Source organism: Pagrus major, chromosome 5 (genome assembly GCF_040436345.1).
Source record: "Pagrus major chromosome 5, Pma_NU_1.0".
NCBI classification, from domain to species: domain Eukaryota; kingdom Metazoa; phylum Chordata; class Actinopteri; order Spariformes; family Sparidae; genus Pagrus; species Pagrus major.
The window spans coordinates 10111894-10139386 of NC_133219.1; the positions used below are offsets into that span (position 1 = coordinate 10111894).

A 27493-nucleotide genomic window follows, 5' to 3' on the forward strand; every position below is an offset into this window, starting at 1 on the left:
AGTTGTTTGAGCGCACAAGGTTATTCCTCTTATTTATCCTGTGCGCTGAAATACTGATGGGCGTTCATGTTCTTGCAGGATGCTCTGATTAGATTATGTTCAGTTATCACCCATAGCTTCAGATCGAACTTGATATGTGCGAGTGAATCACTTCTCCTGGATCCATTAACCAACCACAGCTTCCATAGTAGAAACAGAAAGCTCATTATTGTAACAGCAGAGTCCAGCTTTCGGCCAGTGAATGTGAAATATAGGAGGTGTTTTCAGTTGCACACTTGTGTTTGGTGGAATATGAGAAAATTCATCATCATCAGCCGCAGCAGCAGCACAATTATCACTACAAGTATCCATAAATGCTGCTTCAAATCAAAAATCAAAATAATCCGACACATAAAAATATTTCCACAGTTAACTACACAGTAACTTCATGTTACTCTCTCCTGATTCTGATGCAGTATCCCCTTTTCCTTTCCGAGCTCAGTGCTCCACATCACCACAAGGGGTCTCTCTTGTCATTTCACCAGAATCTTCTGTACTTTGCTTGACTCCTGTCAAACTGCAACACCTGAGAGTCTCTGCTGCTCTGTGGATCACTGTTTACTCATTTTAAGCTCATTTTCTGGCCACCCAGATGTGAACTGAGTGTAGTTCACATCTTTTAAGTGCTCGTTTGATGTGTGATAATTAGATATCCGTCACTGATCAAGTCTTCCTTTGATTGGAATTTAATAGGAAACTGAAAGCTGCAGTTGTTTTAAAAATGCACCAACGTGACTACAGCTTATTACGAGTAAATCACTGTGTTTAAAGCAATGGGGCATAACAAGACCCCATGTAGAGATGTTTAGGATTCATGTGGACCGTGAAGAATGTAACTGTCTCGTTAAAAAGATGCCTTTGCAAGTGTGGGCATGTCAGTGCCATCAAACCTCTTTATGGGTCCCACATCCAACCTGTTGCATCAACATTAAAAAATGAAAATCAGGTTTTATAATATGTGCCTGCACTTGCACACACATAAACAAACACAAAATCCTTGACACATTAATTTACACTTTCTCTTGCCACCTCCGCCTCTGTCTCCTGGTCCCCACCTAGATAAGGCTGCGAGTTCCTGGGATGGTCCCTCAGCTTTGTCCGTGTCCTTGGCCAATGATTCCCCAGCATCTCCAGATGCTGGGTCTGGGCCCGCAGCTCAGCCAGAATGGGTGGACTGCATCCAGGCGAGTGACATGTGCAACCAGAACCCTTACTGCAGCTCTCGGTACCGGGTGATGCGCCAGTGCCTTGTGGGCAAGGAGAAGGAAGCCATGCTGGACAACAACAGGGAGTGCCAGGCTGCCTTGGAAGTGCTGCTGGTTAGTCCTCTGTATGACTGCCGCTGCAAGAGGGGCATGAAGAAGGAGCTGCAGTGTCTGCAGAACTACTGGACCATCCACATGGGACTCACTGAAGGTAGGAGGCAGATGGTTTTACGATTCTCTGTCTCACAAAATTGATCTCACATCATGTTTAACTGTGTGGCAATTTCAGATCCATGAATAGACCCATAATAATACCTCGGGAGTCATGCAGCTTCTTTCTGAAACAGCAAATGTATTCATGTGAAATTTCATGTTTTTCTCAGTCTTCGTATTATAAACGATCTGGGCCTTCAGTGTCATTTGTTTCCTTCTGTATTCTCCCAGTGGCTGTGAATTCATCTTCCAACATGTTCAAGGTTTTCTTGTTTGAATACTGGTATGTACAGCAGGGCGTCTCAGGGCGTGAGTCTCATGGCCACGTGTACAAAAAGAGGCGTATGTACTGCTGCAGTAAGTGGTGTGGGTCTGTGGTTGTGTAACACACCATTATTGATATTAATGTGTATGACTTAGCGTATTCTGCAGCATTATAACATTTATTTTAAATGAATCTTCCGAACTCAAGCACCAGTGTACTTTCCGAGCAAAGGAAAGAGGGTTGTTCACCACACCCAGTGTTGATGCCCTATTCCCTAATGCCCTCTTACATTGATACCCAGAAGCCCCTGATGAAAAATATATGCTTTCCTACTTTCCTCACCCTCTCGAAGGTAATGGATCTATAATGGGATTACATTACGTAGACCCGTTATGGTAGACTTATTGGTTTTCACCTAAAGTGTTCCATATTACCATGTAATTAGGTTGCATTTGTATAGCGCAGTGGCCCTTATGTGTCCACTTACACTGGACGTAAAATAGCACTCTAGTTGTTATATTGAAACCTTCAGTAGAGCATGCAGCAGCCTCCTGGTCTGACATAAGTCTTGGTCCATCCTTAAGGGTCAAAGGCACACAGTGTTTCATATGAAGACAAATGGGACTGAGTCAGAGCTGCTAGAGATGCTGTGCCCCGGGGATAAGGCTAAAGGGGGACCTTAACCCAAGAGTGACATTTCTTCATGCTTGCACACGTGGCCAAAGTCACTGATACTGATGTCAAGTTTCATGGCATGTAAACACGAACATGTACTCAGCTGTTATGACACGTGGGCTAATGGTGGAAATGTTGCGAAGTCGCTGAGCTCGGAGCATTCCGAGCTTTTGTGTTGTGATCCGTGAAGTGATTCGCCAGGCTGACTGCTCATAGCACCAGCTACACTTCATCAGACTGATGGTAGCAGAGGGTCCCTGACATGAGTTCAAGGGAAATGTAATGACATGGATGCTCCCCAGGCCTTCTGTCTCCCTTCCTGTCTTTCTCTCCTTTTTCTCTTTTGTGAGGATCTTTCTGTTCTCCCTCTATGCCTCTTTCTCGCTCTTCTTCTTCTTCTTTTCACCATTAAATAGCTGCATCAGTCAAAGTGTTTGTGTTTGAATGAATCATGCAAGTTGTCTGGCTGTCATGGATAGAGACCTTCTGCGCCTGCGGTATGCCCTTCACAGAGCCTGTGTTTCTTTCTAAATAAATGCCTCTCAGCAGTGTCCCGTTTTGGCCCTGTCGCCCTCAGAGATAAAACCTGCTTTAACACAAACGAAAAGCTCTTACAGTGCAGCTTTAATCTAATCACGATCCATTGTGCAGTCAAGCAGGCTTTTGTTAACTGGAAACAATCTATGTACAACATCCATCTCTGGAAACAAACACGAAGGGCTGAATCCCAGCAGACCCTTTCGAAATGGTGCTAAACCACCTCCAAAATGATTTCTGGTCATAACAGGAAGGTTTCGATGTAGTAATTGGGTTAGATAATGTGTAATGTAGCTGTGAAAGTTTTATTTTTCTTGTGGGTAATGTGGAAAGATGAAGAGTGCAGGAGCATATGAGAGAAAAAGATAAGAAAAGCGAGGAATTAGGGATTAAAAGAAGAGTAGAGCTCGAGAAGGTGAAAGGAAGAGGATGAAAGACGAGGGCAGAGATTGATAAAGACCTGTGTAATTTTTACTAATGTGTTAAGCTCTATGTGAAAAGTAATGTATGATGGCTTAAGGACAAACATATTTAGCCATTTTGCACATATGGCCACTTTTCTGCAGCCTTGGGCCATTACAAAGCATAGAAAGAAATAGACTGTAGAAATCCGGCTCCAGCGTTGGCATGTTTCTTATGACCTGTGTTGACCGGGGGGCAGAGAGTTGGTCTGCAAGCTTGAGGGCTAAACCATTGTGTCTGTGAAGGGAAAGCTGATGTCAACCGGGGATGGACTAGGATTGAAACAATGCCCAGACCAGCCCTACACAAAGAGCACACAAATACTCCACTGCCTCGGGCGAGGTTAGCACACTGACTTATTTCGTGCGTATTCTATTATTCTTCAATGAAATACGGAATCAAATAAATCTAGAAGTCAACAGTTCAATGAAACGTGAACAAGAATAATCATCTAGGCCTAAGTGGGCGAACAGGAAGAAAATTGAATGCCTTAAATTTTAATAATTTTAGCAAGATTAAGGACTCACTACTCACTAATAGGCTTCATATTAAAGGAGATATATTATGTTCATTTTCAGGTGCATGATTTTTTTTAGGTTACTACTAGAATAGGTTTACATGCTTTAAAGCTCAAAAAAACATCAGTTTTCTTATACCAGTCCTTCCAGAAAAATGCAGAGTTTTTCTGTGATTGTTGCGGGCAAAAATCATTGATTATGCAGCACGTTTTCTTAAAAAATGCGATGGAATATGCGGGATATTTATGCAATTTTATGCGATGAAATTGCGGGAATTTCCAAATATTGCGGGAACTTGCAAAAACTGCGGTTTGATGAATAAGAAAAAAAAAAGTGATTCCCCCAACACTCTGTTACTAGGCTCACTAGGCTACTACCTTAATGTAAAGAGTCATTTCTAATGACTTCCCATGATAAGCAAGCATACTACATCACAGAAAGTGCTGGGAATAATTAAGTTCTCAGCTTTCCGATGACGTCACTTCATAACGTTCCCAAGGCAACAGGAGGAAAATGGCTGCTCTTGTGTGAAGTAAACGCAACATTTTTCAACTTTCTGCGAAGATATATGTGACTTTTTTGCAACGAAAATGCGGGGATTATGAAATCATGCAAGCCCCGCATATTTCGCGCATTTTGCACGTAAATTGGCGATTTATGCGGCCAAAGTGCGGTGTCTTTGAAAAAATGCAGCCCCCGCATAAATGTGCGGACTTTGGCTGATTATGCGTTGAATTATGCGATCGCATAATCGCGTTTTTCTGGAGGGACTGTTATACTGTCTCTCTGAAACACTCTGTTTTAGCTCCTGTCTCTTTAAGGGCCCTCTAGTGTGCTGATTGGTCAGCTCATGCACACCTGAGCACGCACTGCTCACCATGTCTCTGGTCAGCTCTGTCGTGCTTCCAGTTAGCTTCACTTCTACCGTGAATATAAGCATAAATTATGCAAATGTGTGACATGGTGACGTAGTGTGATGTCAAGAAGTCACAGATTTAAGCGCGGGCCTACTGACGAGGCGTTTCAGGAGCAGTGTTTTCCATGGGAGACAGACTTTGGGATTTTTGACTTTCAAGACAATTTATGTGCACAAGAACCTTTTCAACACACTGAAGGAAAGCAAGAAAAAAATAAAAAACATAATAGGTCTCCTTCAAAGATCAGTTTTGTTCATTAAAGAACTGTATGACAAATTCTACATAATTGTTTTCCACAATGTGCATAATAGAGAAAAAAAATATGCATTTGTATAGGGCTATGTGCGCTTCTTTAATCGGGTTAGAATTAAGACTTATCTCAGCAGATAAGACTGATGTGTGAATGAAGGAAGGATAAGATTAGTACAAGCCTGGGTGGTTTGTACTTGTAAGAGATGACTGTATTTGAAATATGCACATCACTACGTACTTGTTCTATAAGATCTTTATTTTGCCGATCAAAGGACTTTGTCAACCTTAGACCACGAGGCATTAAGTACTCATCATCTGAATTGCTTAGGGGCTGCACTTCTAGAGATAAGGACTATCTGTTAAAGAGGTGAAGCAACCTTGGACGGATCTGTTTCTTCGAATTAGTTACTTTGCTGCTTCATCTCTTTCTCCAGCCGGCGAGATTTATGTCGTTCAGCTACAAAATGGTTGCATTAGCAACAGTATGAGCTCAGTCCTCAAAGAAATGTTGACTCATATTTCTCAGATTGTTTTATTTAATTAATTTGTTTTTGTTTTTGTGATGAAAAAGTGTTGAAACAGTCGACAGATTGTTGGAATGGGTCCTGAGAATATTATAATTACAGTAATGATCCATATGGAGTGGAGAATACACTCAAGACTCAAGTATTTACAGGTACTTTTTAGTCCCTTGTCATTATTTTTAATATCAGGTGTTGCACATGACCTCCAAGTAGACAGAAAAACGAAACACCTGCAGTTTGATCGTCAAAGATGAAGAGTTGGTGTGTATTTAGTCACCATCTGCCAATGAAAATAAAAATAAAACTCACCCTTCGCCCCACTCACCAGAGAGAGGTTCGAGACAAGACAAGTAGGCTGAAGCAATGTGTATTAGTGTATTAGTTCAATTTAATCAGAAAATAGTCAGAGGTGGCAAAGGTACACACATTCTTTACTCAATTAGAAGTTCATATACTTGTGAAAAAAAACAAATTCTGGTAAAAGTAAGAAGGTACAGGCCCTCAAAAGTGTTCTCAAAGTATAAAAGTAGAAAGTATCCCTCTGAAGGATATTTCTACCAGCCATTTGTGTGCAAAGCTAACTGTACCTCACGTCATATTAATATAATTCAAAGACTATTCACCTTAAAGGTAGAATCAGTAAACGCGCCAGAAAGATTGTTGAGTCTCATTCCCAGGACGTCAAATACAGACATTTTGGGTTGGTAAAGCGCCCCGAGCACAGCAAAAAAATTGAAAAGTAGGAAAATACAGGCAAAAACGAGACACTAACATGCCTTTTCTCCCCATTCAAGTCTCCCTCTCTGTCTTGTTACATCTTTTATGTAGTCTTGTGATGTTGGGAAGGCGGCGTGCAACTACACAAAATGAAAATAATTGATCATTCCCCTCAAATGCATTAAAACTAAAGTACTTTTTTGTAAGATGTAAGGAGTAGAACATACAGATATTTGTGATTAGATATAGGGAGTAAAAGTTAAAAGGTGTCAGAAAAATACATACTCAAATAAAGTACAGATACTTGAAAAATCTACTTAAGTAAAATATTTGTACCTGGTTATGTCCCATCTCTGAAAATAGTTCAGTTATATTTTAGATGCAAATCTTGAAGTTTTGTGTCTAAATTTTCCTCTCTAGTTGAGGTTATTCATGGCATGTCTTGGTTGCCATGGAAGGACAAACAATGGTTTATAACGGACAGAAGGGAATATGAGGTGTCACCTTGTATGTGAGGTGCGTGTTAATTACCCACTCAGGTGGTGTGATGTCAGTACATGTAGTTGCTGGTTTCTGCAGACAGTTCTGTGCTATCAAAATTCATTTCAGATTAAAGTGGATATTGTTCACGCACGGGCTTTAAACCATTGTGTTAAACGGATTGACATGCACCTCTCGTACGTCTCTTTCTTGTGAGAATTCACGTCTCCTTCAGTCTGATAACTGAAAATGTCATACTTATTTGAAAGCAGACTAAAGAGTCCACCTTGAGACTGTAAAATTAATCATTCAGTCTTTTGTCAAACCAGACTCACCATAAAATGCACCCGGTCGAGGCCCTAATGCTGCTATGTGTCCTGTGGTCGTGAGATGTAACTGTAAATTATATTGGTTATAGCAAACAAGGTCCAGACACTTAGGAGTTGCATGAGCCCTCCACCTAGCCCAGTGAGGGGCCTGAATCTTATATAGCACCATTCAGACACAAAGCAAATTCAAAGCACTTTACAAGGGCAAAGAAAAACATTAAAAAGTCAGACATTAGGAACATTTTAAAATTGACAATAAAACAACATCAGGCAAAAAAAATAGTTACAGATGAGCTACAAAAGTTATTTATCTGATTTATTGTAAAGCCACAGTACAACATGTTTTAAACCCTGATTTAAATTAACTGACAGTTGAAGCAGACCTCAGGTCTTCAGGAAGAGAACAGAAACAAAAAGCTGCTTTACTTGCTTGGCTTTGATGCTGACAACACTGAGTCAACCTGTCCCAGGTGGCCTGAGAAAGCTGTTTCAAAGTGAATTGCTACTAAGAAAACAATGACAGCATAACTCAATACCAGTTATGTGACTCAAGTAATTTGGTCCAATTCCTAAAAACAAGTCCAGAGTCATTTTTTCTTTGATCAATCAGGAGAGACTTTGTTCTGAATGAATAAATATTTCTTGCAATGTGCACATCAGATGAGAAATACTTTTGGTGATTAGGCCCCATTGTGATGAACTATTATATTTTAGGGGTGGGGGGGCTGTGGGAAGTATAGGAAACCCCTCGATGCTTGTGGTGGTGATGGGATGAAGATGAATGGCTTAAGATCTGGATTTGATGAGGTGGACTCTGATGAGCTCAACCTGGGCACTGGATCTGATGACCTGGAGGTGAATGAGGTGGAGGAGGGTCGCAAAGATTTTGCACTGATATGACAACTGAGAACAGCAGAGAGGAGAACAGATTTAGAGTTTGATAGAAACGACATGATTGGTCGATTTAATCGTGGCAAGATGTGGTTGGTTTAACTGAAGAAGTTAAGCTGATTAAGAAGTAGGGAGAGAGAGAGAGAGTGTTGTCCAAGAATGAATATTAAGATGGTCTTCCTGATTGAACTGAGCTTCATTATTGACTAAGTTATTTAACCTGTTCAAAAAGTAAGACAATGAATTTAGTTTGTTATATTTATACTATATTTAGTAAAAATCATGTACTTTTCAATACAAGATATACCAAAAGTGTGCATGCAAAAGGTGATAAGGAATCCTGAACCACAGCTGGAACCACTCAAGGTTCTTTGGATCAGAAGGTGGATGATTCGATCCCTGGATCCCCCAGCTGCAGTATCCTCGGGCTAGATACTGAACCCCAAATTGCTCTCGATGGATGTTTCAGAGGTGTGGGAGTGTTTGTGTGAATGGTTGAGCATAAAAATATCATGGGGCACTTTAGATAGGAAGCGCTGCATCGCTCCTGCTGAGCAGGCTGGCACCTCGCATGGCAGCTTCTGCCGTCCGTGTGAATGGGTGAATGTGACAAGTGTTGCAAAATACTTTGAGCAAGTCTATTTAATTTTAAACATTGAGCTGACAGCCGGACCACAACATAAAACAGAATATCTCAGTTATGAGCAGATTCAGGGTCTTAAGCCGCATATGTGTGTGGATTTGTTGTTCCTGCCCACCACCATGGAAATAATTGAAATACTCAAACATAAAATGAACAGGGACAAGTAATTCAAGTCATCGTGTGTCAAGTCAAGTTACGAAGCTTTATCTTCCAAGTCCAAGTCGAATCTCAAGTCATTTATTGTGTTAATCGATGTGTCTTTTTGAATAATAGCAGAGGCTATTTGACACATTCCAGCAGGTGTTGGAAACTATGTTTCTGCAGCATTTTAAATGTTTAAAATGCATCATTTACCAGCGGGAATCTGAATAACAAGGCCTGAGGCTATGTGGGGTCAGATTTCCTTCTTAATTACCATGCTGTTGTTGCCTGCCTTAAGGCTACTGTTCTGCCCCGAAAGGCTAAAGGGTATTATAACGCCGCTCTTTGCATTATCAGTAATGGTGCTACTGATGAAATGTTAATTGTGTTTTCTAACGGAAAAAGGCAGCTGAATTCAATGTGTCAATGCAGCCATCCTTGATGGATAATGGGCGGTTTCTGCTCTGAATGAACCTGTGTCGGCGTGAGGCAATGAGGTCTTGCAGTTTGAATCTATAAAAGTAGTAATTACTAAGAAAGAAACATTGGCTGCTACACACAGGGATAATGTATAGGCGGCTGTGGTTCTCTTTCAATTGTGCCCTGGGCCTCATGTGAATATCGCCTTGTAGGTTTGCAGCAGAATTGGTCATTTAAACGATACGTTTCACACCTCCAACATACATTATTTCACAGCCTCAGCTATGAAAACATAGCCTGGGTCTCAAAGTAGGAATCGAAGATCTTTTGTATGGACCTTTCACAGCAGTTTAATTAGTTGAGCCAACTTCTATTGCAGAGAGAGAAAGGGGGGCCCCACCAGTGCTCCACACCAGTTTGTTCATTGTGAGAGGCGACTGGACGAGAATATCAGACAGTTTTGTGGAATGATTTATTTTCTCCATATTCAGGAGTGTCACCGCTGCAAAGGTCACCTTCTGAATATGTCACTGCGTCATGCTAATACCACAGGTTGGCCCTTAATGCTGTGGGAAGGTGGATGAAATGGGCAGTGTGTAGGAATGCTGCGCACATCATGATAGACTTGAAGAGAAATGGAGAGAGCCAGAGAGGGGACAGGAGGTGACGACAGGCACGATAGATAGATGATGAGGGGGGAAGAGACAGAGAAAACCAAAGAATGAAAGAGCGAGAGGAAGAAAGAGAGAGTCATGAGGGGAAACCACGGAGGAGGGGGGGTTACAAAGGTACACAGTATTCCTGGGTGAAACCATCATTACTATGAGCAATGGTAGCAGTCACCGGCCATTACCTTAGCCATCCACTGTCATAAGCAGAACATTTTTCCAGCCTGCCCCGCATGTCAGGGGAGAGGGGAAGCAGGCTCTTGCATGCTGAATATGTCCTCTCTGCTTCTCCCTGCCTGCGCTGGAGACACAGTCGGCACTCGCTAGGTGGCTACTTTATCATCAGAGGAAGGGACCTGTCGATAGCTTCTGGACGTGATCAATAAGGTCTTTCAGAGCGCTCCCTTCCTCGTTCTTTTCATTCTCCCCTTTTAATCTCTCATCCCAAAATGTGAAAAGGATCAGTGAAATACGGTGACAAAACAGGCACTGTTTGTCCGCATAAATCTGTCTAATGATTTTCTATACTGTAAGGTGAACTGTGAGGGATGACTCCCATTCACTGTGAGAGCGGTATAGAGGGTGACAGCGCGGCTGAAATGAGGGGCCGAGTGAGTTCTCAGGCTCTCTATCAGATGGGAGAGTGAGTGAGTGACGGCCCATTCTGCTCAGTGAATACTGTCATGATGTGGGCATTAAGACTCACTCCTGGCAGAAAGGTTTCGCAGCGGTGCTGAATGAATGCGCATCGCAGAAGTAGACTACCAGACCCAGCGGCTGTCAACATGCCATGGTTACCGCTCTCTCTCTCGCTCTCTCTCTGTCTCTCTCTCTCTGTATGTGTCACTCTTTTCTCTGTGTAATTAAATGAAATAAGTCAGCCAAGTTTTCTTTCTGGTGGAATTCAAAGCACAGAAGTCAAACACAAGTTATTTATACTGGAGACACTACAGGTGAGTAGGGTCCAAACTTTAAACTAATAGATATAACCATGGAAGATCCTCAGTTAATTACTAAGACAATTATTTATTGTAGTAGTAAGTTTTCTGAAATTTTGTGTTTAAATATGTGAATGAGGCATTACATAGTAAAATTCATGCTGATTTGCATATATTTACAGAAATCTGATCATCAGATAAAACCAGATTAAAAGTTATTGTTTCAACTTGTTGACATATTAGAGCTGAACATTTTTTTAACAGAGGGGAATTTGGGTATCTGTTTTGATTACTCCACAAATTAGAAAATACTGTCAATAACCATAACGAAATGAAACAAAACACACGGCTCACATTATTTTATGCACCAATGGAGTGATGTTTCAGGCAAACCTGCTCTTCACAAGTCTGAAGTGACACTGCACAACACTATCTTATGTTCACATGAGAGCAAGCAACACTTGCTAGAGGGAAGACACTACATCCGTGTCTCCAAAACATGCTCGTACAAGAATAACCCTTAAAATCAATGTTCACCGTGTTTTTAAGATTAAAAATGATGATTAAATCGATCGATCGAGAATATGAACGAATCCTTTAGTAAAAACCTTCAGAATATAGATCGGAATAAACCTGGAAAGTTTGTTGTATGTATGTGTTGCTGACTTTTTGAAAAACAGGCTCTAAAGACATGTTGTACAATTCCATACATTGAGACAAAAAAATTCTGAATAAGGTAAACATTTTAACTTGTATATATCACCACGAAAGTTGAACTTAAATATATGCTAATTTGCGTCGGGTTAAGCCAGGTTTAGACTTGTTGCTTCATTGTTGTTTAATACTGCCAGACTGTCTGGAGCTCCATGTCCCAGTGCCTCTCACCACTCCGCTACCAGAGAGCAACAGTAGCTGACGTTTGTTTAGAGTCCGCTGACATACACTAACGACCACTTCCAGCACAACACAGATGTTCCACAGAGCCCCTTTAAACTTTCCCGTTTGATTAGTTACATAAAGACATCATGTTTTGTATTACACGTCTTTTCGATGATTTATGAGATTAAAAAAACTAAAATAAACACCTAAATGTGTATTTTGGATCTTTTTCTTCCTCTAGTCTGAAAAAAAGACATGTTATGGAAGCAAAATAGCCCAATTCTTTTTAAAAATTGACTTTTGCATGAAGAAAATGTTTTCACCTGTAGTGTCTCGCCTAAATCATTTGGGTTCTCAACCATCTGTTACCAATGCAGCAGCACTAATCTTGTTTACAGTGAGTTGCTGAATATTGGCTGTTTAAGCTGCTGTAAATTTGTAACATCCAAAATGATGGTGCTTCTGTTTGTTCATATTGATATAATGTATAAAATGGTGAGGAGAGGCTGATAAATTGGGCTGCACTGCTGCTGCCTGTTTTTAATGTTCTCCCCAATATGCTGCTACGCCATAAAGATGATAGCCGTTTTTACTTAAGTTTTGCAGGATTTACACCCTATTCAACATTTAGCACCTGACACCAGGTATTAAAAAGCTGATTTAGTTAAGCGAGTGTGTAACTATTCGTATTAACATTACAGTCGCATAGCCAAGGGGAAGGCTGGAGATTTCAGCACTCATTTTCTCAGCTGTGTTTGCCCACCACGCCACGCTGGATTGGAATTGTGACTTGAAATATTATTCTGAGCTAATCCAATATTCTATTTGTATGGTTTGAAATTGAGTTTAAAATGTCAATATCACTTCAAAAGCTGAGCCGTTAACTGAATTTGTGCTTCAACTTGTGTTCTGTTAAGCACAACTCGAGGAAGGATGCATTTGCGGTGTCACTTCGTTCATTTTTATCTTTTCTTTGTTGAAAACGAGAACTTTATGGGAGGGAATTGAGGGGAAAGATGAATGCATCTAAACCTAATGTAATAAAAATGTGAATTCCCATATTCCACTGGTGCTACCTCTGGTACATTTCTATAGAATACAAATGTGCTTTGAGAAGTGATTAAAAGAGGAAATGTTCTGGCCAGCCTTATCTCCACTGACAGCTCATTTGCAAACTTTAGGAGCTCTGACAGTGGAAGCTTGGTCACCTTTTGTTACCAGCCGGGTTCGTATATAACCAGCAGGTCTCTGCTGAGGACCTCCGGCTGTGCTCCAGGCTGCTCAGGCTGTGCTAATCTTTCTTTGTATATAATTAATATATTACCAAAGGTAGTGTTGCAATATATTACTATCACTTAAATAAGAAGAATGTGCTATGTAACAGGAGTGTTTTTTCCACTGCCTACACCAAAAATAGATGTACACTATAAATCTATATTAAACAGGAGCATAATCAGTATAGGGCACCTTTAAAAAAACAATACAAGGTGAATGACATTTATTAAAATTGACTTTGCTTCAAGCCATAAACGGTTTGCCAAGAATGTCACTAAAAAATCTATATGACAGTTTCCATCACCTCAGGAGTTTAGCTTCATTGATAATGCATATGGAAAGGATGAGTGATGGCGCCCAATGGCTTCATAAAACCCCTTATGGCAGAAGAGAGGACTGTGAATTCACTTAAAAGCCGCATTCCTCTCATGGTGTAACTACGAAAAAAAGAGCTGATTGTCTGTCTGAGCCGTGGCGGTCATGCTCCACACTGTCAGAGCAAATGAAGTCAAACGGAGGCTTAATTACAGCGATAAGTTGTTGCCCTGTGGCTAAAAACATCTTATCGCTAAACAGCTGGGAAGAATTTTCTATTATGAATGCATAATTGGGTCCAGGGTGACTGTCAAAGAGCAGTTGTTTTTTTTTTACACAGTGCAACAAGGCCTCCTGCTGCGAGGTTTTTAACATCCTAAGGCTGTGCGTGATTATAGTGTGTTTTGCAATTTAATGATTCAGCACGGCTTGTAACATCCATGTAAATAAGCTTTTAATATTCATTAACTACTGCTGCCTTTGTGGTTGGACATTATTGTTTCATAGGATGAACACAGCACACACTGTACAGTTCTGCTTTATATTTAACACGGCTTGATTCCCGGCTGATTGTGCAGTGAAGCCTCTCTAATGTGAGGAGCTGCCCAGACAAAATGGTAAGCAACCTCATTACGAGATGTTTTGCTTTTGGCAAAAAATGGAACATCCTGTGTTCCATGTTGCTCGACAGTACAACATGTTCTTGGTTTACTGGGAGAAGCACTTGACTTTCCTGTGAAATATTTGCCTCTCTTTTGAAAATACACAATAGCTGTGTGTCGACCACTGAAAGAAGACATAGCAGGAGGGTTAAGGTGGTTGTTTGCCCAGTAAGTGGCGGTCTTGAGTGCTTGAGAGGCTTCTAAAGCACTATAGCTTTAGAAGGTAATTGTTGTAATTAGACATAGTGAGAGATCTCGAGTCCGGCGCCCACAGGTCCCTCGCTCTTGACAGAAATGTAAAAACTAACATGAACAGAGATGCCGGTGACACAAAGGCAAACAGAAAAAATCTAGAAAGAAACATACAGATTATATAATATTCATGTAATGTTCCTCTTTATGTGAAATTCCTTTCTCCTTCTCTTCTCTGTCTCTGTCTGTCTTTTCTTTCCTTGCCTTTGTGTCTCTGGTCCGATTCTCCTCTGCTATGTGTTTTTTTTTTCTCTTTCTCAAGCACACACACAATCCTCAACTGTGCCAGATGTCGATAGCTATATGTGCTCAGAGAATGGCCAGCTGAGCCGCTCTATCTTGTTATGATTGTAAATATTGATAGACAGGGAGAAGTGTGGAGCTTGGCCCGAAACAATGACTCTGCAGATGTACACAAGTCCGGTTGGTTTTCTTTACCCTTCGGATGAATTACGATAGAAAATTCCCTTTAGTAACTCCCTCTTCCATTCATTTTCTATGTTAAGTCATTCCTTTTAACCATGTGCCAGTGCACATGTACAAATCTTCCTGTGCTTCTGATTAGTTTTTAAGGAGACTTATTATGCTTTTTCATTTTTTCCCTTTCCTTCAGTGTTTTATGTACGTTGTTGTGCATGTAAAAGATCTTGAAAATTAAGTAGGTCAAAGTTTGCACCATCAGAAGTTCCTCGTCAGTAGTCCCGCCTCTAAATCTGTCACTTTGTGACATCAGTCACACATTTACATAATTTGGCACGTAAGAACTGATTTAGCACAACTGCTCTGTTGCTGTTGGTGGTGCTGTGTCAGGCATGTGTGAACTGACCAATCAGAGGAAAGTGGGTATGTGGGAGGGGGGGCCTTAAAGAGACAGGAGCTAAACGAGAGCGTTTCAGACAGAGGGGGGAATACAGAGCTGCAGCACTGGATAGTATGAGAAAACTGAAACTTAGTAACACACGTAGTAACACAAAATAAAATGATTAACCTGAAAATGAGCATGTCTCCTTAAATAGACAAATACAGTGTCTGCAATGTGCATTCCTCTTTCAGTGAAATATCAACACAAAGCTGATGTTATCTTTGCTTTTATTCTTATTTCTGACTCTTATTTGATGATTAAATATGTTTACGGCAGGTATGATAAACACGACTTTATGCACTGGTAAACACACACAAATACACATTCCACAGCAGCTTTGCCTATTATCAAAGCAGCCATATAAGACAACATTTTATCACTGTGAATCATCTTTTTCCGAGAAGGATGCTGATAAAAAATAAATAAATAAATAAAAGCTTTATCTATTGGTTGTATCTACTGATTGGTTGTCTGGGAAGCACGATCTTGTACCAACAGGTTTCAGAATTTCTCATTTGTATCAGCGGCTTCCAAACCTTCCTCCTCACAACACCCTCACTGTGTTTCTGTTGGGATCAGAATGCAAAGCTATTACACACTGGAGGGTTTGTCTCAATCACACCGAATGGCTATGAATTTTAAATGCGGGATTAGGGCCTACAGAGAAGCAGGCACATGGGGGAGACTCAGTCAGTTGAGTGCTAATTTGATTTTTAAATTTTGATTTTCTTGTTTCTTTTACAAACGGCTCTGGCAACACTTTGTTAACAGGGAATATTCACTGCTTGTGCTTTAGTCCTTCAATCCAGCCACAGCAGGAACACATCTTCTTTCCAAAAGGAAATGATGTGACCATGATGAACATCCTGTTTTCCATATAAAAAATGATAGGAAATTACATCATCACAGCAAATTACATTTAAATCCAAAACATGCACTCCCTTGATCTATCAAACTAAAGATAAAAGTCTTTCCAAAAAGGAAACATGAACTGAATTTCCTCTCTGTTGTTGTCTCTTTTTAAGGATACTGGAGCTAAAATGCATTCCTGCATATGTTTTTGTAATTGATAGTCTGAAATGCTGAAATGTTCTGCTTTGCCAGGAAGACAAACTGCAGAGCAGGTCATTCACATGGGTGTTAATGAATCTTTGTCATCCTCACTGTTGTTTCAGGTGGAGACATGGATGACTCATCACCGTATGAACCCGTGGCACCAAACCGACAGCCTGACGTGTTTCGCTTGGCCTCCATCTCCTCAGGTATCACAGGTTTGATCTTTATCATATGAGTGGAAATATTTGTTTTAGAGAGGGTGAAATGGAGGATCCTTTATGAGAAAAAACAATGCAGCTGTGTGTTGATCTTTCCTCGCTGGAATTCCACATGTCCTTGGCCTGGCTTATCGTTTGATCTGTCTTGTGACATACGGCGGTTGTTGTCGGCTTGTGAGGTAAATTATAATCTCAGCGCACTATCCCACATTTCTCCCAGCTATCGATTTGATTTTAGTTTGATTTCCTCATTGGTTTACTAATTAAACAGCCCAGCACTCAGCAGGGGAGTCTTTAGTCTGCTGTTTAATTTACTGTTTATTACCGTCATGGTATCACTAATCAATGGAGATCTTATTATAAAACACAGCTACAACAGTTAATGCAGTGCAGAGATACGAGTTATACAATAGGAGTGATTGGACACAGACGCCTGTCCATTGCGAGAGCTGAAGGCTACAGTGACTTCCAAATTCAATCATCCACTTCTGACATAAATTTCCGGAGGATGTTCTCTTTTTTTTTTTTTCTTTTCTTTTTTTCTTTGTCTTTTTTGCCAAAAGCAATCTACAAACACTAAAGGCAGCACATTTTCCTTTTCTTTTGGCTGATGTATCTTTGATGTAGTTTTGTTTTATAACTGGGAGGTATAAGAAAGACACGCTTTCTGCATAATCCCCTTAGTGTATCACTTATTTTTGAAAATGCGCTTTTTCTGATATATTAAAAGATGAAGAGAGTACCAATGGATGTGGAAGAAGCACAGGCTTTGATTACTTTGGAAATGTGAGATTTGATGGCCAGCTGCCTTCCCTGATTTAAGTGCACATCCATCTAAAAAAACATCCAGAGAGTGAATACTTCCGCCAAGGCTGCAGAATCCTCAAAAATTGATATTTTTATTGAAAGAAAATGAAAAGAAGTTGCCTCTGGATTTGAGTTCCACCCCAAAATATTTATAGTCATAAACAATAATGCTGGTTTATGATTTTTGAGTTTTATTATTCTTTATTATTTTTAACATTTATTAATCCCCTGGCTGAAGTGCTACCTATATGCAAAATCATTCTAAAGGAGCACATATCAGATATCCAGACTAACTGTTTAATGTGGTTGCCCTCATGTGCCCAACTTTTTCATTTAGTTGCACCAGTACATAATTTAAATGCACTCCATTATACACTTTAATTTTGTAACACTTTATGTTAAGATTGTGAACAGGACTGAAGGTGTAGATAAATGTTTTTCTCCGTTTAAATCACAACACAAGCGATAACTGTTACGGTTGGAAACAAAAAGAGATATGGGCTTTATTTACAAAGCCCATACCCAAAAGATCGAAATGCAGGCAATAAATGACGGGCGACAAAAATGCAATAAGAACAAACCAACGGCAGATGGAAAAAACACTGAGAACACAGGAGACGCAGGACTGACGTGAAACAGACAAACCGACAAAGAGAGAAGGAAATACACAGACTTAAAACACACAAGGGAGGAAAGACTAATTACAGGCAAGTGAAACTAATTGGGCAATCAAAAAAGGGTGGGAAGAAACACAAAGACAGGAAGTGGGAAGTAAAACATAACACACGAGGATAGAAAAAATAAAACAGGAAAACAACTAAACCAAAACAATAAAGAAGGAAATTTTGTTAACCTCAATAGTTTAAACAAATAAATACATTTAAATGTAATGTAAATTACAAGAGAGGGTAATGTCTGTTTCCTAATTACAGTATCCTAATATGAATTAGGCATCTCTACTTCTGCTGATGACAAAAGATTAATCAGTAGGCCAGTCCAAATATATATACATGAAATCCTGCTTTACACTGACAAGATGATCCACAGAAATTATGTTTAAAAGCTAATATTTGTTGAAAGGCAACTGTCTTTTTACTCAGTTGGTGTTTGTTTACATATTTTTATGGGCTCCATTTTTAAAAAAATCAGACCTGCCAAATTTCAGGCACACTGGTGCCACCAATGAATATGTTAAGTTGTACAATGGATTTTCCTGGAGCCCTGCATGTTGGCAGTGCTGCACCCAAAACAGGCAAATGGCCAAATCAAACAACATTTTATTGACTTATGTGTGGTTGTTCTGAGATGCCCTGCTAACTAACACTCAAGCCAGATCACAATAAAGAGTACAGATGCTTATCTGTAGCCCACCAGTGTATAAGTACAAGTGCCCTGGTAAATCAAGTAGCGCAGTACAGTGTACCGTCACATATTAAGATACAACAGGGGACTCATTACTGTATCCATTTTGCTTCAGCTGTTTCCTCCACTCTCTCCAAGGTGGAGTATTGGATTTGCTCTCTGAAATCTGTTTAGCCGCAAGCTTTCCTCATTATTTATCATTTTTTAGGACAGAGTAATTGATTGTGGCGCTGAGAGGAAACCACAGGCAAAACAGATAAGTAATTACACACTTGTTTCATGGAAATACTTCTCATTTCAATCACTAAACCACATAATGGTATTCATAATCATGTCTATAAATGTTAAACTGTATGGAGACCCAGGGAATATATGATATCTGGTTGGTTGATGAGGACAGGAGAATGTATACTCTCCAAGAGGCAAGGTGGGAAATTGAAAAATAATCTCTGCTATTTTAAAAGTTTTTGTCTGGGGGGAAGATAAGGGACAGAAGTTGTGATAGAAATGGAAAATAATTCTATACTACTGCACGCACTCACACTCTGGAGTTAAATTAAACAGGCCATATGGAGACTCTGATTCTGCATTGCCCCAAGTGATACCTGCAAAACAATTTCACACAGCCTCTCCAATGTAGTCTGAGCCACAAATTGTTACAGATCTTCAAACTGAAAATTTGCATTCACTGTACACACACAGACAAAAAGACAATGGCCACATTTAACCCCCTGGGATCTGTCCCTGCAGTGATGGCAATATAGCCAAGGATGGCCTCGTTAGAAAGACAGCAATGAATCCTGCTCCTCCTGCCCCTCCTGCCCCGGCTTGGCTGGCGGTATACACCTGCATCAGCAGCATTTCATCACCTCACTTCTCAGCACAGTTGCATCCAGAGCCAGTGTCCTCGTCACGCCACGTCAGTGCCATTTTTCCACTGATCCCTTTGCTGTGAGGCACAGTGCGGTCTCTAAAACCCTGTTCCTCCACCTCTGCGTGCCATGCCTCTCACCACTAAAGGGTTACTTTGTGTTGTGACAAGGTGGACTGCCTTCAGTGTCACAAAAGCAGCATATTTCTGCTATCATTGTGCTGACAATGTGCCAACTTCGAGAAGCTACTGGAAGCTGGGTGAAGGAGCCAGCGAGGTTACCTGGTAACAAAAATAAAATGCTCACCGACTCTGGCTCCCGGGCTCAGTAAATATTGTTTTTCCAGAGAGGAGGTTCTACTCAGTTTTTCCGTAGACCTTTCCATAAAACCGCTTTAAATGGACACGAAGCCCAGTTGACACCTGGCACAGTTAGGCTTGCTATCACATGGAAGAAATTTGTTCCTCAGCCCATCCAAGAAGTGCAGTGTGAGATGGATTCTGTCACATGCTGGCCCACTATTTCTACATGCTGCTTAAGCAGGCACGCGTTACCATATCATGCTGTCGGTGTCAGGGCAGAGGGCATTTCTATCTGATGATGGAGATGATGTGAAAAGAGCAGATGTTATACAGGAGAAGCAAACATATAAACAGGACAATACTGACAGCTGACAGAAAGTGGAAATGACCTCTGGTTACCAGCAAGCGGGAATGCTGTTAGAAACAATGGTGTTCTCCTTTGGGAGCGCGCTTGACAGCACAGTATATACAGCACTCACTACGAACAGCTAAGCCTGAAATATGGTGATAGTTAACATGCTGTAAACCTGTAGTTCTTTTAAAGGCTCTGTGGCAAATCTCCCCAGTGAAAACTGCTCTATGTAGTTTTGGGGAAGAAATTTTAATCAGAAGAGAAAGATCTTCATTAATTCATTTCTTTAGGCCTAAATAAACTAAATAAATAAACTGTCTTCGTTTCTGTGACAGGATAAAAGAAATAAACAAACTGACAACACAAGTTCATACTGTTTTACTTTGTTTATATTTGGCGGACCCTGCCAGCTTTCTAGCTTCAAACTGTGTTCATGGGACCTCATTTACCTCTGAGAACAGATTGTTTATTCAATTTTGGAAAAAAATAAATATTTCTGAGTTTGTATTAGTACCTCTTTAATGTAAATATTAAAATTCTTCTTTCTTTCTTTTCTTCTCCAATACTACATAGTGCCCCTTTAAAGCTGCAATAGTCAGATTCTGATCTCAACAAAACCCTAAAAGAAAAATGTTTTGTGTGACTTTGAAGATACGCAACACAAAGTGAGCGATACATTGAGCACTATAGACAACGCTGTGTGGAATCTTAAATAAAGCAGAAATGGAAAGATTCAATAATACCACAAAATATGTTTGTTGCCGTAGGGAGCGACAGAGCAATTGATTGAGCGAGGGAGAAGAAGATTAGACAACCTCTGCCCTTATTATCAGTGCCTGAGCTGAAGAATTACTATCACAGTGAAAACCATTTAATGGAAGACGCAAAGGATATTGCAGCAAATTTACAGGACGCATGTAAAGTGCTTTTCACAGGTTAAGCAGCAAAACAACCACAGTGCAGGTCAAAGACCCTAGATGGGCAATAAGAGGATTGTCTACACTAACATCAGCACTTCAGCACAATCTTGTTCCATTTTTTTACCCGGACATGACTTCTACCACCATTTTATTAACTTCTGGAGGTTAATAATCCAGTGCACCATGACTGAATCAGTCAATCATATTACTGTACACATTGGATTCTTTTTTAGTTACAGCAGTAATCATGTCAAAGGAAAGACGTCATACATTCTCGCCTGAAAATACCAAATTATTATCAAGAATGACTCAAGTTAGCAGTCCATCCTAAACTTAAACTCCTCTTGCACCACTATTTACATTTTGGGACAAGTATTACTGCATTGTCCTCAGTGGAGGCAGGAAGAATATAAAGACACGCATTTAACTTTTTGTCACTGGAAACATCTTCATCATCAAATGATGCTAAGGGAGTTCTGAGTGAGTCTTTCCCACAGGAAATCTATTGATAATCACTTCTCTCCCCCCCAAAAAACCCTGTAGTTGCAGCAAGAATTGAGTGTAATAAGTGATACTAATGCATATTTCCCCAGTTCTAATCAAATTGGACTAAACACCGGTGGGAATCTAACAAAATCAAACAAAAAGATGAAGCATGGAGATGCTGCAGGAAGGCAAATTTGTCTTCTTTATATTCTCAATGAAAGACATCTCATTGCCGCACCAGGTTTAGTTAGTTCAGAAAATGAATCACCTTTGGGTACTGGCGTTGTCCTGCTAGTTTGTTTGATACATGCAGGAACCTTTTGTTTCTCAGGGACACTGAATATTAATGAGCATTACTGTAAGTATTGCCAGAATTAGCCAAGAGGCTAGTTTTTAATCTTTAGTCCCTGGCCAGGTGGACAGTTGGCAACCTAAAAGCTGGAAACAGGTTTAAAACAACGATCATGATGTAAGGCATGTCAGTTACAGTGAAAAGCAGGACGAAGACATGGGCAGTAAAGCAGAGCAAATTACAGTGCAACAAAGCAAAGTCAAACAACAATCAAACATACAGTAAGTACAGACAGTTGCATACTTGCCAACCCTCCTCCATTTTTTGTTGCCCTCTCCTGATCAGAAGTCTTATATTTCTTCTGATTTATGACAGTTTTTATCACTTGGAAATGGAGAGGAGAAAGAATATTTTAAACCAACTTCAGACGCCCTGGAGAGAAGAATTCCCATTTCTTACGCAACGAAAGGGGGTGTAAAATCGGCCACGTTAATTCTTCTGTCAATCACAGGAGTTGCACCGTGTCAATCCCCACAGGGAGAGGCTGTCAAAGGGCAGTGGCATGCATAGATTCTGGGGCAGAAAATGAATGAATGAATGAAAAGTGAGAAATGTTACTTTACACCACAGATTTATGCAAGTTAACACTAGAGGGTGAATTATCCTGTGTTGTTTTCTGAGAATTAAAAGCAAAATTGAAATTATTTGACATAAAAATGCTGTTGTTACTTATTGTTTGGTTGTTTTTATTCTTGCAATATGTAATCATTTTAATTGAAAACACAAAAATGTACATCTATGTATTGTGTTTTAATACATCTACTGAAGTTAGCATGCCAGCCAGTTAGCCCCAGCTTGTCCCGGCTCGAAAGCTCCTGTGTTTGCGATGTAAACACCAACATTCCTCCAGTGCTAGCTGCCGGCTAACTGAGCTAGCTAACTAACAGCAGCCACAGTTGGCAGCAGTTAGAGTTGATTATGAATTTGACAGGTGGCCAATCTTACATATTGCACCTTTAAATATCACCAAAATGCAGAAAACACAGTCCTTGAATCTCTTCATTTTTGGGGGGGACCCCCAGATCCCCGCTTTGGCTTTGAAATCCGTCCTCTTTTTGAGGTCTCAGTGTGGGCAGGTATGCTTATTTGTTTAATGAATCAATTCATTGTTTGGTCTATAAATCACAGTTTGAAACTCAAAGATATTCAGTTTACAATCATAGATCTTCACATTTGATAAGCTGGTAAAAGAAAAAAAAATATTTTGCTTTCATGGAGAGCGAAATTCATGGAACTAGAGTTACGATGCATAACCACTGTTTTCTTGGTTTCAGTTGCTGTGCAAGTCAATAACCTTCTACTCAAATCAATAAAAAGGATTTGGGAAAGAATCCCTCCCCCACAATGAACCGGTACCCTTATCAAAGCCCAAATGAATGCCGCATTACGTACGGCATACAGCAAAGATATCATTGACTGTAATTGTTAATATGCTCCATGTGAAATGTATTCTGTTCTCTTGACCCAGCGCTGAGCTAATTAACTTATTAGGAGCAGAGGGCAGCAGAGAATCCTGCATTCAGGGGTCCCTCCAGGAATTAAGTTTAACATCCCTTAGTTAGACCTTCTAACTCTCAGCACTAAGCCTCTCACCTCTCAGCGCAGTGTGCCCACCATCCAATTAAATCCAGAAAGCTGTTTCTACAGCTGGGGGAAAAGGACCAGTGCAACAGCCGTGCTCAGCATGCTGTTGAAATGTTCGACATTTTCACAATGTCCTCATAACAATTACTATTACTTTGGCAAACACTAAGATCTTTATTTTTGCATGCGGTCTGAGTGTAACTGTGCATACTTTTTGTTTCTGCAAGGTTTGTCTTGTGTATTCTTGCGATTGTGCCTGTGTGTATTTACATTACTTTGTTTATGTGCTTTGTTATTCTGTGTGAATTTTTTAATCAGTTTACCCTCAGTCCAGTCTTAGCTTGTCTCTCTCAGTGGGTCACTAATGAGAGTTGCTGTTCAAAGCTCACTTCACAGAGAGCCTTTCTAATAGTCAGCGTTTTTCTAACAAGTTTGAATTAAACAACAGTGGATTATCCACAGAAGATGTTTGTTGTTTTAGTTTGTTAGTGCGTTTAGTTATTCCCTGCTCTCAGTGGTGCAGGAGGCATTCAGATCTATTAATAAAAGTACTAATACCACACTGCTGAAACTGAACATTGAAAGTATAACCAGGACAATGTACTTTAAATCATAGGTGTCATTCTCACTGTGGACGCTGGGGACATGTCCCCACCACTTTTTGTCCCTTTTTAAAAGGCATAATTTGTGAGAGTTTTTTTTATAAAAAACAACACTTTTCTCTCCATCAGCAGAGTATCTGGTCGAAACCGGCTGCTTGATTCTGGTGCAAAATTATGACAAAATCTTTATGGAGGACCAAATATATAGTATAGGACACTTTGAACTGAGAGTCATGTGCAGGAAAAATCTCTGTGATCTGCATATAGGCAGACTGTGAAATCAGAATGTAACACATTAGATGGACTGATTAGCTATCTAGCGAGAATAGCCTGGGTTTGCAAACACATTTGATCATTGCGTCTTATTTGATAAATATTACAGCACATAGCCCAATAAGATAGGCATGACAGTGCTGCTTGCTAAAGTAGTTTCTAAGGTATACTGAACTTTTTTAAACATGTAGCTAGCTACTACTTTTCTATGATTGTTTATCTTGATGTGCCCCCTAGTAGAGTGGATTTAGAGGAGTGGTATTTTAATTTTGTTGTGTGAAATGTATGTAAAAGACTAAAAATCAAATCAATGATTTGAGATCTAGAATTGTAAACTCTGTTTCTCTAATGTTAAAAAAGTATTCATCATTGAAATAACAAGGCAGTTTAACTTAACATCTGAAGGTAAGGTACACAAGCGACATTATGTAATATTTTTACCTTAAAATAACAGCTGCAAAATCAATGTGATGGTACAGTGTCTTGTAAAAGGGTGAACGGTGTCTCAGCCACTTCGCCCTCCCATCACTTGTCTCTGCACTATGTAACTTCAGTGAGAGGGTAGGATCACAGCGTAACATACATGTTTACTTCAAGATGCAAGTTTTTAACACATAACATTCTTATGACATAATGAGTTTTGTTTGTAGTCTGACACATTGTTACACACCTGGGTTTTGTATTGAAGACAGTAGGGGGTTGCACTCAGAAAGTGTCGGGGGCGCCAAATAGTACAAAGTGCCCGTTTCTACATAATGTTGCTTAAAGCTAACATTGCAACATTATTCCTTCAATTGTTTGTCATATTTTAGGGCAGTGATATTGAATACTGAATCACTGGTGTTGCAGTTGTGGATGTGATGCATATGGATGACTTTTACATGTGCGGTCAGTGTTGTTTCATGCTATTTCTTATTGATGACTCTGTAGTAGCCTATGCTATGCCCTTATGATGCGCCATTATGCATTTATTCCCTGTTTATCTCTGACCCAGCGCCGCCCCTCCCTACACGCAGAACACGCGCTGTGCGTAGGGCCCCACGATCCATGGGGGGCCCCATTTTGCGCAAGGGGACACATTCTCTGCAAATGCGCAAAGGATGCGCATCGCTGCCGTGAGGCGCGCGTAGAGCACCAAGTCAGCCCGAGGCAGGAGAGAAAAAAAAAAAAACGAGTAATCTGACACCGCACACGTTGGCGCAATGATTGACAGCACGCAGCATCTGACCAATCAGCGGTCAGATACGCCGACAGGCAGTTGGATGCAGGTGGAGAGATGGCCTCCAAACGGCAATATGAATCGGGAGAAAGCAAAAGAAAGACAAAGTCAAAACAAGAGGAGGAACACCCCAGCTGCTAGCCTGCTAATCATGAGACAGAAGAGAGGATAATTCTGGACTGGAGATTAAATTTTCCAGCGGCCCTGATTATCATTTATTGAATGTCTTGTTAACTGCATATACATTCACCTCTGTTGAAAAAGGAGTGGTTAATTGACCAGTTGGTGGTCGTATGTTGGCTCAGGTTTATAGCCTATCAATCTATGCTATCAATAGAAGTTTTGGGCTATTTTTATGGAGGTAAAATGTCGCCATCTCTTGGTATATTTAAGATAATCCTTTATTTGACCCACAATGGAGAAATTTAAAGCGTTGCAGCAGCAAACAGCAGTATAGGAATATAGAACCGAAGTACAAAATGTAAAAATAAGTATATAAAAATATTTAAATATAGAGGTATCAAATAGCGGCAATAGCTCAGTCTGTAGGGACTTGGCTTGGGGGTTCAGATGTGGCCGGTTCAAGTCCCGCTCGGACAAAAAAAAAAAAAAAAGTATGATGTGAACTAGTAATGGAGAATACTAGTTCACATCCTGGGCATTGCCGAGGTACCCTTGAGCAAGGCACCGACCCCTAACAATGCTCATTGGGCGCCGCCTTGTGGGATTAAAATAGTATAATAAAATCAAATCATAATGAATATAATTATTATTTGCATTAATTTTAATCTTTGTGAGGCTAGTGTTTACATTAATTTCATTGTGTAATTTACCATTAAGACCAAAACAAATCTTAATAATCTGCTTGTATGATGGATTTCTTGTCATAACAGGGTCAATGCTTAAGTTTGTTACTAAGGGTGACACGGAGCCAGCGCCCAGTACGTCACAAGGGCCATCAAGCACCATGTCTACTGAAGTAGCCTGCATCTGTAAAAGGCTTGTTCCATTGTTGAAAGAGGCTGTTCATTTGATTTGTTCCTACTAATAAAGGTTGTAAACCTAAATGGCCTTTCATGATACAGTCATTTTGTAATGGGGGGGGGGGGGGGGGGGGGGGGGCTCAAAATAAAATTCTGCTTAGGGCCCCAATTTGGCCAGGGGCGGCCCTGCTCTGACCTCATACCAATCCCTCCGTTACATTGCCTAAAGTTGCTTATGCAGAAGATTTTTTTTTCCATCTGAGCCCTCATGTCCCTACCACTTTTCCACATAAAATAACACCCTTGCTTAAACTGTAAAGTACTTAATGCAGATAAATGTCCCATATGATAATATATTACTCTGTTCAGTGTTTCCTCTAATTGTTTTGTAACAGTGGTGGCAGTGGGTATATTTTTGTATTTGTTCCACATCCATCCCTGTTGGTCTGTGTTGATTCAAGTGCTATAACTGGCTGCAGCACTAATATTGTTCATAATTAGTCACTTGACCATGATTAACGGCCTACATCTATGCAGGAGGTCTTGTGCTTATTTGTGTGAGTTTTTTTGTTTTGTAATCGAGATGATGATTCAATTTACCATTGTATCTAGCTGTGGTGGTAATGTTCCTACTGCAGTGGTCCACCACTCCTGACCGAATGTACAGGGAACACTGTTATTGCACGAGGTAGAGCTTTTTATACGGGACTTTAACTTAAAAAAATCATATAAATGAATCTCCTGATTATGTTTTCCATTCATTGATTAATTGTTTGTATCCTAATAATTATACATTTGTGAAGCTGGAAACAAAACTAACATCAAATGATTTATTGACTCATCGGTCAGATAGTTTAAAAATAATAAAATAAATAATAATTTGTAGCAATTTACATGTATTAATCACTTTTTCATTGGCCATATGTGAGCAGATTGTAAGATGACGTGAAAAATGAGACCTTCCCCTTGTCTCTCGGCTGCCTTTACAAGCCTGTGGACGATTAATTGAAGTCGTTTGATGCTGCT

The 27493-nt window shown here is 40.1% G+C and overlaps 1 protein-coding gene across 1 annotated transcript in view; it reads left to right on the forward strand.

Annotated features, from left to right (window-relative positions):
• Positions 1-27493, forward strand: part of LOC140996639 (GDNF family receptor alpha-2-like) — a 58200-nt gene that overhangs the window by 738 nt on the left and 29969 nt on the right. The window contains exons 3-4 of the mRNA XM_073467085.1: positions 1099-1455; positions 16255-16341. Of these exons, the coding sequence (XP_073323186.1) occupies positions 1099-1455; positions 16255-16341 (444 nt within the window). The remainder of the gene's footprint in view (positions 1-1098; positions 1456-16254; positions 16342-27493) is intronic.